Below are 17106 nucleotides of genomic sequence, written 5' to 3'. Positions count from 1 at the left end.
GCAAAAAAGGAGTGAAGGCAAAATAAAAATGAAAGATGTTATTAATTTTTATGTATTTCTTTTATTTCATAAATACAAATACAACACAATCAAACAGAAATATGGAAAGTAGGCAATAAAACTTAAAATAGCATTTACAGGAAGGTATATTGTATGCATATGAACAAATAGGTCGTTAATCTAACTTAATAATCAATATATCGATGTATCGTCGATATTTGTCTTCTGATATATCGGTATCGTCGATACGCCTAAGACCCAATCAATGACAGCCCTACTCAAGGCTGCAAACAGAATGATCAAAATGCTAAAATTATCTGAGGTTTCTAGTGGTCAAAACAAAGAAAACAAGAGCACCGCCTTGCGGGTGCTGACGCTCATCTGATTTTTTTTTGTGTAATAGAAATATTGTCCTACCCATGATTTTCTAAGTCTAAAAAGGGCCATCATTCTTGCAAAAAGCAGGATAGAGTTATGTTTCTTGATGTACAGTGTCCACTTATGATGGTGAAAAACTGTTGCAAGTTTTAAAGCAATAGCTTTGATAGTTTATGAGAAAAGTTGACTTAAACATAATACTCAACCAAGAAAATGATTTTCTAAGTCCAAAAGGGGCAATAATTATTGTAAAAAGCAGGATGGAGTTATGTTGCTTGCTGTACAGGGTCAGCTTATGATGGTGAACAAGTGTTGCAAGTTTCAAAGCAATAGCTTTGATAGTTTAAGAGAAAAAGTTGACCTAAACATAAAACTTAACCAAGAAATCTGATATTTTCTAAGTCCAAAAGGGGCCATAAATCTTGCAAAAAGCAGGAGGGAGTTATGTTTCTTGCTATACAGGGTCAACTTATGATGGTGAACAAGTGTTGCAAGTTTTAAAGCAACAGCTTTGATAGTTTAGGATAAAAGCTGACCTAAACATAAAACTTAACCAAGAAAACTGATTTTCTAAGTCCAAAAGGGGCAATAAATCTTGCAAAAAGCAAGATGGAGTTATGTTTCTTGATGTACAGGGTCTGCTTATGATGGTGAACAAGTATTCCAAGTTTCAAAGCAATAGCTTTGATAGTTTAGGAGAAAATTTGACCTAAACATAAAACTTAACCAAGAAATCTGAAATTTTCTAAGTACAAAAGGGGTCATAAATCTTGCAAAAAGCAAGATGGAGTTATGTTTCTTGCTATACAGGGTCAGCTTATGATGGTGAACAAGTATTCCAAGTTTCAAAGCAATAGCTTTGATAGTTTAGGAGAAAAGCTGACCTAAACATAAAACTTAACCAGGCAACGCCGACGCCGACGCCGACGCCGACAACCGCTCAAGTGATGACAATAACTCATCATTTTTTTTCAAAAAATCAGATGAGCTAATAAATGGAAAAGAGTTTGGGACCAATCACCACTATAACTCATACCTGACACTTTCCTGCAGTGAGAGGATTGGTGTTTTCTGGTCCTCCACTCTCGACAGCTGTAGCTGGAACCTCATGCTCTGTAGCTTCTCTGTAGCTTCCTGCAACACGACATATTGTATAAGTTGTTACATTCACAGGTCAAAAAGTTTGTTGTTTGCCAATTCCAGATGTTGCGTGACCAAAAACTTAAGTGCCAAAGCTAACGTTGTTTTTCTTTACTTGACTTTAAAGTGTCTTGGCAAACATGGAAATTTACACTGGCTGATGTTTTCATGTATTTCTTTAAATCACAAAATTGGTGAAAATTTTGCACCATAAAATCAACAAAAAGTAGTCCCCAGCCAAATATAAATAATTTCTCAGTATCTTATTATACCCCTCTGTTTCACATAACTAAGTTTATTTGTTTGTGATATAAATTGTTTAATGAAATGCTCACCCTTTTCTTAAGCTCTACATGAAGTAAAAGATTGTTGACAATGTCCAAAATGATCTTATACTGCAACTGAAATGTAGAAAAGTAAATAATAATGAGCCACACCATGAGAAAACCAACATTAGTGCATTTGCAACCAGCATGGATCCAGACCAGCAAACAGCATGGATCCAGGCCAGCCTGCGCATCCATGCAGTCTGGTCAGGAACCATGCAGTTTGCTTTCAAAGCCTATTGCGATTAGAGAAACCGTAAGGGAACAGCATGGATCCTGACCTGACTGCACGAATGCGCAGGCTGGTCTGGATCCATGCTGGTCGCAAATGCACTATGTTGGTTTTCTCATGGTGCGGCTCAAATTTGATTCAGCCAGCATATTGCAACAATATTTCAGTTTCTGAATTCCGACAAAATGCAAGCCTTGGCAAATTTCTGCCAATACACAACTAAAAGAATATAGTGAATCTTGCTTCTGAATCCACTTTTATCATTAAATTACAACTCTCATGTTTTTGAATTAATGTAAAAATGTGAATCACAAAGCAGCAATGTGAATAGTCCTAACTCATGATATAACAACTGAATAGACCATGGTCATAATGTGAAAACTTGAATAATTAACATGGTTAATGACTACTCTGAGATCATGATGTAACGTGTGTGTGTTCGGGTTTAACGACTTTTTCAACAATTTTTCAGTCATATAAATGATGGTGTCTGCTTGTAGCAGTGAGCACAATGCCCAAATTCATAGTGCTACCTCAATGGAATATCACGCCGCAGACACGTGGCATGATACCCCACCCAGTCACATTATACTGACACCGGGCTGACCAGTCCTAGCGCTATCCTCATAATGCTGAGCACCAAGCAAGAAAGCTACTAGTACCATTTTTTATGTCTTTGGTATGACGTGGGCGGGGATCGAACCCGCGACCTCCTGCACTCGAAGTGGACGCTCTACCACTAGGCTACCGAGGCGGTTCATGATATAACATAGACCATAGCTAACTGTGTAAACTGGAATATCTTACAAGGTTAATGACCACTCTGAGATAATGATGCAACTCAAGACCATGGTCATAATGTGTAAACTGGAATAACTCACATAGTTAATGACCACTCTAAGATCATGATGTAATATAGATCATGGCTGACTGTGAAAACTGGAATAACTTCCATGGTTAATGACCACTCTGAGATCATGATGTAACATAGACCATGGCTGAATGTGTAAATTGGAATAACTTCCATGGTTAATGACCACTCTGAGATCATGATGTAACATAGACCATGGCTGACTGTGAAAACTGGAATAACTTCCATGGTTAATGACCACTCTGAGATCATGATGTAACATAGACCATGGCTGACTGTGAAAACTGGAATAACTTCCATGGTTAATGACCACTCTAAGATCATGATGTAACATAGACCATGGCTGACTGTGAAAACTGGAATAACTTCCATGGTTAATGACCACTCTGAGATCATGATGTAACATAGACCATGGCTGACTGTGAAAACTGGAATAACTCATATAGTTAATGACCACTCTGAGATCATGATGTAACATAGACCATGGCTGACTGTGTAAATTGGAATAACTTACAAGGTTAATGACCACTCTGAGATCATGATGTAACATAGATCATGGCTGACTGTGAAAACTGGAATAACTCACATAGTTAATGACCACTCTGAGATCATGATGTAACATAGATCATGGCTGACTGTGTAAACTGGAATAACTTCCATGGTTAATGACCACTCTGAGATCATGATGTAACATAGACCATGGCTGACTGTGAAAACTGGAATAACTTCCATGGTTAATGACCACTCTGAGATCATGATGTAACATAGACCATGGCTGACTGTGAAAACTGGAATAACTTCCATGGTTAATGACCACTCTGAGATCATGATGTAACATAGACCATGGCTGACTGTGAAAACTGGAATAACTCACATAGTTAATGACCACTCTGAGATCATGATGTAACATAGACCATGGCTGACTGTGTAAACTGGAATAACTCACATTGTTAATGACCACTCTGAGATCATGATGTAACATAGACCATGGCTGACTGTGAAAACTGGAATAACTTCCATGGTTAATGACCACTCTGAGATCATGATGTAACATAGATCATGGCTGACTGTGTAAATTGGAATAACTTCCATGGATAGTGACCACTCTGATATCATGATGTAACACTGACTATGGCTGACTGTGTAAACTGGAATAACTTATATTGTTAATGACCACTATGAGATCATGATGTAATATAGACCATGGCTGACTGTGTAAACTGGAATAACTTACATAGTTAATGACCACTATGATTATGATGTAACTCAAGACCATAGTCAAAATGTGTAAACTGGAATAACTTACATGGTCAGTGACCACTCTGATATCATGATATAACACAGACCATGGCCATAATGTGTAAACAGTAATTACATGATGGTTAGTCACCCAACTGTAACACAGACAGTGGTTAGAATGTGTAGACTTGCATGATTAGCTACCATGAGATCATAACGTAACTTCAACCATGGACATAATGTGTAAACTGAATTTCCATAGTTACAGAACACACCAAGATCCTGACGTAACACAAATAGACTGGATATAATGTGTAAAATTTAAAAACTTATATTCACTGTGGTCTGGGGCCTCCAAGACCAAGTGGTTAAAGTTAGAGAGTTTGAATTACCTGCCTCTAACTACTGTGTGTTTGCCTTACTTGGGGCATGGATGTCTTTCATGTAAGGAAGTCATCAAGTCGACTTATGGCAAGTTCTACCAAGGTGCCTGATACTGTCATACTGTGTAGTCTTGAATAACTTAGTAACATCATAGAGATCATGGTGTTACATAGACCATGGTCATAATGTGTAGACTGCAATAGTTTACATGGTTAGTGACAACACTGAGATCAAGATGTAACGCAGAACATGGTTGTAGCGTGTAGACTGAAATAACTTACATTGTGTGTGACAACATTGAGATCAAGATTTAAGACAGACCATGGTCATAATGTGTACACAGGTATAACTTACCTGGTTAGTGACATCATTGAGATCATGATGTAACACAGACCATGGTCTTAATGTATAGTCTGGAATAACTTACATGGTTAGTGACAACATTGAGATCATGACATAACACAGACCATGGTCATAATGTGTAAACTGGAATAACTTCCATGGTTAGTGAAAACTCTGAGATCATGATGTAACACAGACCATGGTCATAATGTGAACACAGGAATAACTTAGTACATGGTTAGCGACAACATTGACATCATGATGTTACACATACCATGGTCATAATGTGTAGACAGGAATAACATACATGGTGTGTGGCAACACTGAAGTCATGATGTAAGACAGACCATGGTTATAATGTGTACACAGGAAGAATTTACATGGTTAGTGACAACATTGAGGTCATGATGTAACAGGGACCTTGGTTGTAATGTGCAAACAGGAATAACTTACAGAGTTAGTGACAACATTGAGATCATGATGTAACATGGACCATGGTTGTAATGTGTAGACTGGAATAACTTACAGAGTTAGTGACAACATTGAGATCATGATGTTACATGGACCATGGTTGTAACGTGTAGACTGGAATAACTTACAGAGTTAGTGACAACATTGAGATCATGATGTAACATGGACCATGGTTGTAACGTGTAGACTGGAATAACTTACAGAGTTAGTGACAACATTGAGATCATGATGTAAGACAGACCATGGTTGTAATGTGTAGACTGGAATAACTTACAGAGTTAGTGACAACATTGAGATCATGATGTAACATGGACCATGGTTGTAATGTGTAGACTGGAATAACTTACAGAGTTAGTGACAACATTGAGATCATGATGTAACACAGAGCATGGTTGTAATGTGAAGACTGGAATAACTTACAGAGTTAGTGACAACATTGAGATCATGATGTAACATGGACCATGGTTGTAACGTGTAGACTGGAATAACTTACAGAGTTAGTGACAACATTGAGATCATGATGTAACACAGACCATGGTTGTAACGTGAAGACTGGAATAACTTACAGAGTTAGTGACAACATTGAGATCATGATGTAACACAGAGCATGGTTGTAATGTGAAGACTGGAATAACTTACAGAGTTAGTGACAACATTGAGATCATGATGTAACATGGACCATGGTTGTAATGTGTAGACTGGAATAACTTACAGAGTTAGTGACAACATTGAGATCATGATGTAACACAGAGCATGGTTGTAATGTGAAGACTGGAATAACTTACAAAGTTAGTGACAACATTGAGATCATGATGTAACACAGACCATGGTTGTAATGTGTAGACAGGAATAACTTACAGAGTTAGTGACAACATTGAGATCATGATGTAACATGGACCATGGTTGTAACGTGAAGACTGGAATAACTTACAGAGTTAGCGACAACATTGAGATCATGATGTAACACAGACCATGGTTGTAACGTGTAGACTGGAATAACTTACAGAGTTAGTGACAACATTGAGATCATGATGTAACATGGACCATGGTTGTAACGTGTAGACTGGAATAACTTACAGAGTTAGCGACAACATTGAGATCATGATGTAACATGGACCATGGTTGTAACGTGTAGACTGGAATAACTTACAGAGTTAGCGACAACATTGAGATCATGATGTAACACAGACCATGGTTGTAACGTGTAGACTGGAATAACTTACAGAGTTAGTGACAACATTGAGATCATGATGTAACATGGACCATGGTTGTAACGTGTAGACTGGAATAACTTACAGAGTTAGTGACAACATTGAGATCATGATGTAACACAGAGCATGGTTGTAATGTGAAGACTGGAATAACTTACAGAGTTAGTGACAACATTGAGATCATGATGTAACAGGGTAAATGTATCCACTCCTTCGTCTCTCTGCATCATATCAGAATCATCGGATGGCTACAACAAACAAAATATACAAATGAGAAATGCAAACTTTGAAGTATCGTAGAAGACTGCAGAAATTGGTATTCTCAATACTGAAAATTGAAAAAATTTAACAATTACAACACAACTCTTTCAAGGTTGGGTCAATGTCATTTGACAAAGTATGCTGTTTTGTTTCGATACCATATCATCAATTTAATTTTTAAAAGAAAATAGTTCCAACAGTTTTACTACAGAACTGACTGTTGACAAAAGCATCTGCACATATTAAAATAAAGTGTCAAATGTTAAACAAATATCCCATGTTTCTCACAAGCAGATTTTTCAAAGTTCCTACTACTTACAAACAGAAAAAATGGAAGCCATGGTTTTAACAATCATCAAAATTTGTGTGAAATTATTTCTAAATTAATTCTCAGAAGATTTTTCAAGTTTTCCCCTTCTGCATGATATAAGATTCTTTAAAAAAAATTGTAGAGGAACATCCAAGGAATATCCTGGTCAAATTTCATCAGCTTCCACCGAGATGACATTTGAAGAAAAATGTGGACAGACTAATGACGAATAGATGGATGGCCTACATGAGTTTACAACAGCTCACCAAAAGTACTTTGTGCTAAGGCATGCTGAAGTTGGCATACTGTAAAATCATTAAATTTCGTGGGCATGAAATTTCATGGTTTTTGTCAAAACTGCAATTTCATGGGGATATGAATTTGTGCATTTCAACATTTGAACATAAAATGAATGGGAATTTCACTTGTTCGTTGGGATTAAATTTCGTAGATTGACTCAACCATGAAAATTAGTCTCCCTCCCACAAATATTAATGATTCAAAGTAATTCAGGACAAAAATAAGCAGACAACAAATTAACAATAATATGTGCATGTCAATTTCATTTTGATGATGTATGCCAAGTTTCATTGCAATTGGCTGGAAACATTGATACACAAGAAAGTCCGGCAGACGGACCTACATTTCAAATCCTGTATGCCCGGTCTTTGACACCAATGGCATAAAAATGTTGACATATGGCTTTAAACACACTGTACTTACAGGTGGTGGTACTTCTTGCAGTAAGACAGGATCTGCCTCACCATAATTTACATAGAAGAACTGGCATTTACATCTTGATATGATTCTCTGCATTTGTACCTGAAAGCAAAACATAATCATCTCAATATATTACTACATGTATTTATTGGGTGATATTCATGCAGGCTTTAGTAAGCAATTTCTCTGCAACAGCCTTACTAGCGTGAGAAGAATTCTTATGACATGAGTATTTGTGTTATAACTATTTTTTTACTTTGTTGGGTTTAGCCATGGCACTGAAACAATTTTAGGTCATATGGGATTTCCAGCTTTGACTGTGGATCCCCTCCATGCATTATTTCATCAGGGACGGGCATCTGGGTAGAACTACCAACCTTCCATAAGCAATGATCATGACCTGCACTGTACGCCATTCAGTCAGCATATTTTTGGTAATCACCCCTTTTAACAGTTAATGGTACTGTCCATATTGAAAGATGGACAAGTTCATTATAGAAATTTAGCAGGGTAAGGGTTAAATATTACTGAGTACTTACATGTACTCCACCGTAGTTGATATTGACAACTCCGCCAACACTGTGCCCACTTCCTGCCATCTCTTGCAGACTGGAGAGTTCAGGTTCAGACCTGTCCTCAACATGAGTCTTGGACAACCATGGAATATTGTCATCACTAAATTCATGTTCTGGGTCAACTGTAGCATAGTACTGAAAGGACAAAAAAAAATCATGCATATGAATTTTTAAGACTTCCAAATCCCCCATAACTAATATATTGAAAGGTGCCTGGACAGAGTTTTTTCTTGCTGTTTTGGGAACATAGCCTATACCCCCAAAATTGGGAATTTTTATGCATAAATGTTGCAAATTGGGAAATATTTAGTCCCATAGGATATACCAGTAGTAAGAATGTGTTTAAGCACTTTCTCACACACTTGTTTCACATTGTACAACCTCTTTATCATACTGCCATTACAAAATTGTCCATAATTTGGTCAATGTTCGTGCAATTTTTATGAAATTTTTTTCAGAATGTAGACTGGGAATTTCTGCACCCATTTTGGGAAAAATACATACTTTTTGGCATTGGAAATATAGCCAAGTAACGGCTATAAAAACCGTCAAAAAAATCTCGGCTGGATTAGAGAGTATATTTTCAACAGAAGGAACTAATGTCTGTCTGACAAAACTGTTTAGAAAGGTTTCCACCTTTAGGATTTTTGGTTTTGAGGGGTTCCCCTGTATCAGTAAGAGCTTTATTTGTTGGGTTTAACGTCACACAGACTCAATTTAGGTCATATGACAACTTTCTAGCTTTGATGGTGGAGGAAGACCCCAAGTGCCACTCCGTACATTATTTCATCACAGGCAACAACCTAAGAAGAACCACCAACCTTCTGTAAACCAGTTGGATGGCTTCCTCACATGAAGAATTCAACACCCCAAGTGAGGCCCGAACCCATATTGGTAAGGGGCAGGTAATTTGAAGTCACTGAAGTCAGCAATCTTTGCCACTTGGTCAAAGAGGCCCCCACATCAGTAAAAAGTGTATTTGGATTAAGTTACAAATGGATTACATACCCTCCACACTTCAATGAATGTAAGTTTAGTCTTCTCCCTTCAAAAATTTTCTTTAAAATTTACTTCAATTTTACCTGCATACAATCTAGAGATCCAACCCATGTATCCTTGCTACGGAGCTGATTGTCTCGTACCCAGATAGGCATGTGATCACATGACAATATTTTGGCTTTGGCAGCGGCCACGATGACAAACCCAAGTGTCTCACAACCTTTCACTATCAGCTGACTGTTATGTAACTCAACTACAAAACAACAGAAAATATACACCATAAGTAACAAAAAATATTTCATATCATATGTAACATGATGCACAATCTATTTTCTAAGACAAATATAAACCTGTTTGTGTGACAGAACAAACTTATTCACATGTCAGACCTACATATTATGACAAATTTAAACATGGTCACATGAAAGAAATCAAAGGGACAATTTAAGTTAAGTCCAAAGAAAGAACTTAAGGTGACAAATTCACACTGAAGTCTTGTTCTTCAAGAAACAAATTGAAACATGGTCAAATGACAGAACTTAAGGAGACAATTTTACTACGGTCCAAAGACAGAACTTAAGGAGACAATTTTACTACGGTCCAAAGACAGAACTTAAGGAGACAATTTTACTACGGTCCAAGACAGAACTTAAGGAGACAATTTTACTATGGTCCAAAGACAGAACTTATAAAGACAATTTTACTACAGTCCAAAGACAGAACTTAAGGAGACAATTTTACTACAGTCCAAAGACAGAACTTAAGGAGACAATTTTACTATGGTCCAAAGACAGAACTTAAGGAGACAATTTTACTATGGTCCAAAGACAGAACTTAAGGGGACAAAGTCAGAGACAAATTTAAACTTGGCCACATGACAGAAAATGCTAAGTTGCTCAGAAAACAGAAGAAAAAGCATGTTCTCAATCCATACTCAACTAATTATCAGCTTTAAGTTTTATGGCGTGATCAGTCAAACTAACCAATGTTCCGGGATTCACTACCAGTATTAACATATTCCTTACTACACTAAATTGACCCTTCCCTCATTTCAATCAGAGGCTAAATGATCTTAAAACATGACAATTATCACACAAAAGTATACCTCAATCAAGACTTGAACCTGCAACTTACTGACTGATAGTTTTGCACTCTGCATAGATCACCTGGCAGGCTCAAGTACATGCTCACAGAAAACAAAAACTTGAGGTCTACTCAAATAAAAGAAAATCATTGAAACACACGCTAAAATGTTTATGAGAAAGAAAAATGCTTACTCAGCCATTTTTTCTGGATGACATCGTCTTTCTGACATGCAGCAACTCCTTGTAACTGATCCATGTTTGTGCTAGATGGCTGAAACACATTTTTCAATCTTTAAAAGGACAATCATGGTAATTTATTTAATCTTGGAAATTCCTATAAGAGTTCAATTTAAACAGGCTACAATACATGTAAATGTAGGTTAAGGGAAGTGCTTCTTGCTGAAAATTCTAGTTCAATGTACCTCATTTTCTATCAAGGAAAGTAAGTGTTTATGAACATAAAATTAATATAGTGGATTTACTAATTTTTTTCTTTATTTTGGTTTACTGTCGTATGGTGACTTTCCAGCTTTTGATGGGGGAGGAAGGCGCCAGGTGCCCTTCTGTGCACTATTTTATCACTGAGATTGCACCTGGGTAGAACCACTGACGTTCCATAAGCTAGACAGCTTTCTCAAATGGAGTATGCAATACCCCTAGCAAGTCTTGAACCCACACTGGTGAGAGGCAAGTGATTCCAAGTCAGTGACCTAAACTACTTGGCTACAGAGACCCCCCCACCCCAAGCCCTTGGTGGATTTACTGTTTATATATCAATCAAAAAACCATTAACCCTTTGCCTGCTGGCGGCAGTAGATCTGCCTTTGCGACCAGTGCAGACCAAGATCAGCCTGCACATCCGTGCAGTCTGATCATGGTCTGCACTGTTCGCTATTCAGTCAGTAAATTTTCAGTAAACACCCCTTCGAATAATAAATGGTATTGCCCAAATTGAATGATGGACCAGTCCATTATAGAAATTTAGCAGGCTAAGGGTTAAAACATACTTCTTCTGTAAAAGCAACAGATTTACTGTCTGACTCAGCCACCAGCTTCATTAGCATAGTGTGAGCGTGACTAGTCTGCATCTTGGTAGAGGGACTCGGTGTGGCAACATCTTGTGCATCTATTGAAAGGTTTGAACCTTTTATGTTGGATTTCTGCAGAAAAACATAATTTGACATTATGAAATACTGTATAGCAAAACCATGTTTTAATAGATTTAAACATGACCAAGAGGTTATATGCCTGTGGAATAATTTTACAAGGGCATCTCCTTACTGAATAACTTTATACAGCGCATAACCAATTGAGTGATTAAATATATTAAAACATGGTTAACCTAAATACTATTACAAATCTAGTATTTCTTTTATGCAAAAACAAAAATGAAACAGGGAAACACTAAACACAAATGTATGGCACCAAATAGTAGGTACACTTCACATCAATGTCAGAGCGTTTTAATAATATTAAAGCATAGCAAGAGGTTACACACCCTGCTGAATAATTAAGGAGTGCTTAGAGGTCTAAAGAATAACTTTGCCTTCCTTAAAATAGATTGGAGGGTGCTAATATTAAATACTAAACCTTTCTGCTCTTCATTTTTTTTGTTCTTGAATGCCTTTAATATAAAACTGTAGACAAAATATGGTAGCACTCTACTGCAGTGCCTATATGAAGCTAAATAATATGTGACGTGACATCAGTACTGCCATGCTTTAATGAAAATGAGTAATATTATGTTTTTTTCTTATTTTCATATTAGAAATTACACTAAACCTGATTTGACACATTTAAACACAATATTTACAAGCTGCTTTAACTTCATTGGATGGATTGTAACACCTATTTTTTCATACATTGTTAAGGAATACTAACACTGTCATAGCTTTTGTAATTCTGTCTTCTTTCAAACAACCACAAACCTTAGTATACACTTTAAGAAAAACAAATGCTTAATAAAAACATTGGTTAATCTGTGCTGAATGCTCATTTGAGGCGCACCATGAGAAAACCAAGATAATGCATTAGCGACCAGCATGGATCCAGACCAGCCTGTGCATCCACGCAGTCTGGTCAGGATCCATGCTGTTCGCTTTCAAAGCCTATTGCAATTAGAGAAACCGTTAGCGAACAGCATGGATGCTGACCAGACTGCGGAGATGCGGATGCTCATTTTGTATCTTAGAACGTCACTTCTTCAAACAACTAGTAACTGTATTCAATAATTTTGAAAACAAAAACTTAGGCATTCTTACACTATTAGCAGCATTCCCACCTCCCTCTACTTTGAACCCTTTCAGGGCCTCTGATGAAAGGTTACGCTTCAGTGACTGTGCCTTCATATAACTGTCATACAGACCAATCAGAACAGTCCGATTCTCCTGGTTCCATGATCCTCTCAAATCATAAACCTGTACATTGTGGATGGGGGTTTTCTGTAAAGATAACCACAGAGGTATTTTACATACCATTTACAAGCTGTTCTGTCTTTATATATACTTATTTATTTATAAATTGATTGTAGCACAGACTGTGCTTGACAAATAGCTTCAGCAGGACGTCCAACACAGAATTTCACTGGTCTTTCTGCAACTTGTACGCGCCCTGCAACTCACTAAAGAACAAGAGTGCCAGAATGTCACAATATACACCCGTCATAGCAAATTTCTTGACACTAGCACCTGTATTTGCAAATGGAATTTTAATTCTGTGGTTGTGTAGTAATCATTTTAATTCTTTTGTTTTCTAAATCCACAAAAAAACTCCTTACCGGGTAGAGATACCTTAAAATACACCTAAAATTTAAAAGTAACATCTATGTTGTACCGCAGAAAAGTGGTCTTGGTTTTTCCCTAAGGTCAGTTATAAAAAAGTTACAATATAAGTTATTTATAGTAACAACTAAGGGAGTTAATCTTAAACAAACCAAAAAAATTTAAGTCCAAACAAAAATCCATACCAGGTAGAGACAGGTCAAAATACACCTCAAAATTGGAAGTAACATGTATGTTGTACTACAGAAAAGAGGTCTCGATTTTTCCCTACGACTAGTAATGAAAAAGTTACAATATAGCTATTTATAGTAACAACAAAGGGAAGTAATTCTAAAGAAGGGACTTGCGAATGACACTCCATCTCATGATGGTGTACAATTGTGCCAAGTTACATCAAATTCCCTCCATGCATGAAGAAGAAATGTTCTGAACAAAGTCATTCTTGTATCTGACCTTTGGCCTCTAAGTGTGACCTTGACCTTAGATCTAGGGACCTGGTTCTTGTGCATGACACTCCGTCTCATGGTGGTGAACATTAATTTTGTGCCAAATTATATCAAAATCCCTCCATACATGAAGAAGAAATGCTCTGGACAAAGTTTTCATGCTTGTATCCTTTGACCTCTAAGTGTGACCTTTACCTTAGACCTAGGGACCTGGTTCTTGTGCATGACACTCCGCCTCATGATGGTGAACAATTGTGCCAAGTTACATCAAAATCCCTCCATGAATGAAGAACACATGCTCCGGACAGTCATTCTTGAATTTGACCTTTAACCTCTAAGTGTGACCTTGACCGTAGACCTAGGGACCTGGTTCTTGCGCATGACACTCCATCTCATGATGGTGAACAATTGTGCCAAGTTTCATCAAAATCCCTCCATGCATGAACAAGATATGCTCCAGACAAAGTCTGTGGACGCCTCCGCCCGCCCATCCGCCCACCAGGGGCATTCCCATAATAAGTCCCATTTTTCAAATGGGCGTATCAAAGGACATTTATCTTTAGCATCTAATATAACTGCCTTTATATACTTACTTTAAGGTGGACAATTGCCAATATACACTTACTGTGTTTAAGGTGAGTAATTGCCTATATACACTTACAAATTTTAAGGTGCCTGTACACACAGTGTCTAAGCCAAATAACTGCCTTATATACTTACAGTGTGTAAGACAGATAAATGCCTTATACACTTACAGTTTTTAAGAACAATAATTGCCATTTCTACACATAGTGTTTACAGACTTACAGTGTTTAAGACAGATAATTGCCAGATGACATGTGGCGTTTCAGTGACTGCGCAGTGCTTAAGACAGATAACTTCTTACATACACTTAAGGTTTTAAGACATATAATCGCTACATAAACTTACAGTGTTTTAGCTAGATGACTGCCTATATACTTACAGTATTTAAGTTGGATTATTGCCTGTATACACTTGTGTTTAAGACAGATAATTTCCTTGCCTACATACACTTACAGTGTTTAAGTTGGATAATGCCTTTATATATTAACACTTTTTAGCTCCACTATTCGGAGAATAGGGTGGCTATACTACTCGCCCTGGCGTCGGCGTCGGCGTGACCCTTCTTGGTTAAAGTTTTTCGGCAACCTTTGTTTTTCTGTCATATCTTTGTTACTATTGCTTATATCTTACTGTAACTTCACATAAACATTGTCCAGTATACAAACAATGTATGTGTAGGGGCTGGGCCCATTATACCCAAGGTCAAGGTCTTTAGGCTGTTATACTTAGGTCATTTTTAAGGTTAAAGTTTTTCGGCTACCTTTTTCTGTCATACCTATCTTTGTTACTATTGCTTATATCTTACTGTAACTTCACATTAACATTGTCCAGTATACAAACAAAGTATGTGTAGGGGCTGAGCCCATTATACCCAAGGTCAAGGTCACCAAGGTGTTATACTTAGGTTATTTTTAAGGTTAAAGTTTTTCGGCAACCTTTGTTTTTTTGTCATATCTTTGTTACTATTGCTTATATCTTACTGTAACTTTACATAAACATTGTCCAGTATACAAAGTATGTGTAGGGGCTGGACCCATTATACCCAAGGTCAAGGTCACCAAGGTCTTATACTTAGGTTATTTTTAAGGTTAAAATTTTTCAGCAACCTTTGTTTTTCTGTCGTATCTTTGTTACTTTTGCTTATATCATACTGTAAGTTCACATAAACATTGTCCAGCATAAAAACAAAGTATGTGCAGGGGCTGGGCCCATTATACCCAAGGTCAAGGTCACCAAGAAGTTATACTTTGAATTATTTTCATGTTAAATTTTTTCGAGAGCTTCGTTTATAGACATATGTTTGGTACTTTAAAAGATAATGACTTGAAATTAAAAGTATTTGATTATAATCATCTGCATGTGTGGCTACATACCCCATAATTCTAATTGTGTTTTTGACAGAATTATGCCCCTTTTGTACTTAAAGATTTTTTTTGCAATCTTCGCTTTCTGGATATAACTTTAATGCAATATAAGATAAAGACTTGAAACTTAAAATGTATCTTTATCATCATCATCTGCATGTGTGGTAACAATCCCCATAACTCTAATTGTATTTTTGACGGAATTATGCCCCTTTTGTACTTAGTTATTTTTGTAATCTTCGCTTTCTGGATATAACTTTAATGCAATATAAGATAAAGACTTGAAACTTAAAATGTATCTTTATCATCATCATCTGCATGTGTGGCAACAATCCCCATAACTCTGATTTGTATTTTTGACCAAATTATGCCCCTTTTATACTTAAATTTTTTACAAACTTCTTTTTCTAGACATAACTTTGGTACTATATAAGATAATGACTTGAAACTCAAAATATGTCTTTATCATCATCTGCATGTGTTGTAACAATCCTAATAACTCAGATTTGTGTATTTGATGGAATTATGTCCCTTGGTGTATCTTCCTTTTAAAGTAGAGATCTCTTATTCAGACATATATTCATTTTACTGTCAAATCCCCGAAAAGTGGAGCGCGCTGTCTTACGGACAGCTCTTGTTTATCTGGATAATTGCTTCAATACATTTACAGTGCTTAAGACAGTCAATTGCCTATATAATTGCCTATATATACTTGGAGTGTTTAAATGGGATAATTGCTTATATAAACTTACAGTGTCTGAGCCGTCTTCCTCCAGATGTTCATCCGGCTTCTTCGTAGCTGACCTTTGATATGAAACTCTGTCAACAACAAAAATGTTCTTATTTTCTATTTAGCACATATTTCCACCATGCTCTGATTAAACATCATGTTTCGTCGCACTTATCAAGCAAACAGGGTTAAGATATGTCTGAACTTATGCAGAACTTAATATCAGAGTCTAGATCTGTTAATGTTGGCTACCGTAAATGTTTTCTGCCAATTAGACTGACAAACTGACAGATGCATTAATAGACAGACAGAATTCTTTCCACTTCTAAGAAAGACTATGGCAGTAATATCAATGGACACTTATAATTAAAGTGGTGGTAACTGACAACTGACGATATTACATGACAATACTCTGTTAGGAATAAAACAAGCCCTTAGGCCCCTGCGAATATAAGAAAATATCCTACATACTGAGCGTTTAAGGCTGATAACTTACTTTGCAACACTGAGGAAAAAGCTGGTCATCACAGGTCTTCCAGTTGTTGAAACATCCAACTTTTAATAATAATACATAAAACATTATTGGAACATTATCTGATAAAGCACAATACAAATAACTTTAGGAAATTTAATTTTTTTTTTCTTAATAAGAGTACA

At 36.7% G+C, this 17106-nt stretch overlaps 1 protein-coding gene across 2 annotated transcripts in view; it reads right to left on the bottom strand.

Moving 5' to 3' along the window:
• Nucleotides 1-17051, bottom strand: part of LOC123533278 (protein hobbit-like) — a 37391-nt gene extending 20340 nt beyond the window's left edge. Inside the window, exons 1-11 of one of the 2 annotated variants that reach the window (XM_053519826.1) lie at nt 16946-17051; nt 16472-16538; nt 12806-12985; nt 11552-11704; nt 10737-10815; nt 9543-9712; nt 8425-8595; nt 7889-7987; nt 6753-6842; nt 1854-1919; nt 1415-1512 (exon numbers count right to left, since the gene is read on the bottom strand). In XM_053519826.1, the coding sequence (XP_053375801.1) occupies nt 1415-1512; nt 1854-1919; nt 6753-6842; nt 7889-7987; nt 8425-8595; nt 9543-9712; nt 10737-10815; nt 11552-11704; nt 12806-12985; nt 16472-16538; nt 16946-16974 (1202 nt within the window). In that variant the 5' untranslated portion in view covers nt 16975-17051. The remainder of the gene's footprint in view (nt 1-1414; nt 1513-1853; nt 1920-6752; nt 6843-7888; nt 7988-8424; nt 8596-9542; nt 9713-10736; nt 10816-11551; nt 11705-12805; nt 12986-16471; nt 16539-16945) is intronic. The other variant, XM_053519825.1, reaches the window with a different exon arrangement.
• Nucleotides 17052-17106: the final 55 nt, after the last annotated feature.

This window comes from Mercenaria mercenaria, chromosome 12, assembly GCF_021730395.1.
Source record: "Mercenaria mercenaria strain notata chromosome 12, MADL_Memer_1, whole genome shotgun sequence".
NCBI lineage: Eukaryota > Metazoa > Mollusca > Bivalvia > Venerida > Veneridae > Mercenaria > Mercenaria mercenaria.
Note: the sequence above shows the minus strand (reverse complement) of the source record. Positions and strands in the feature narration are given on the sequence as shown.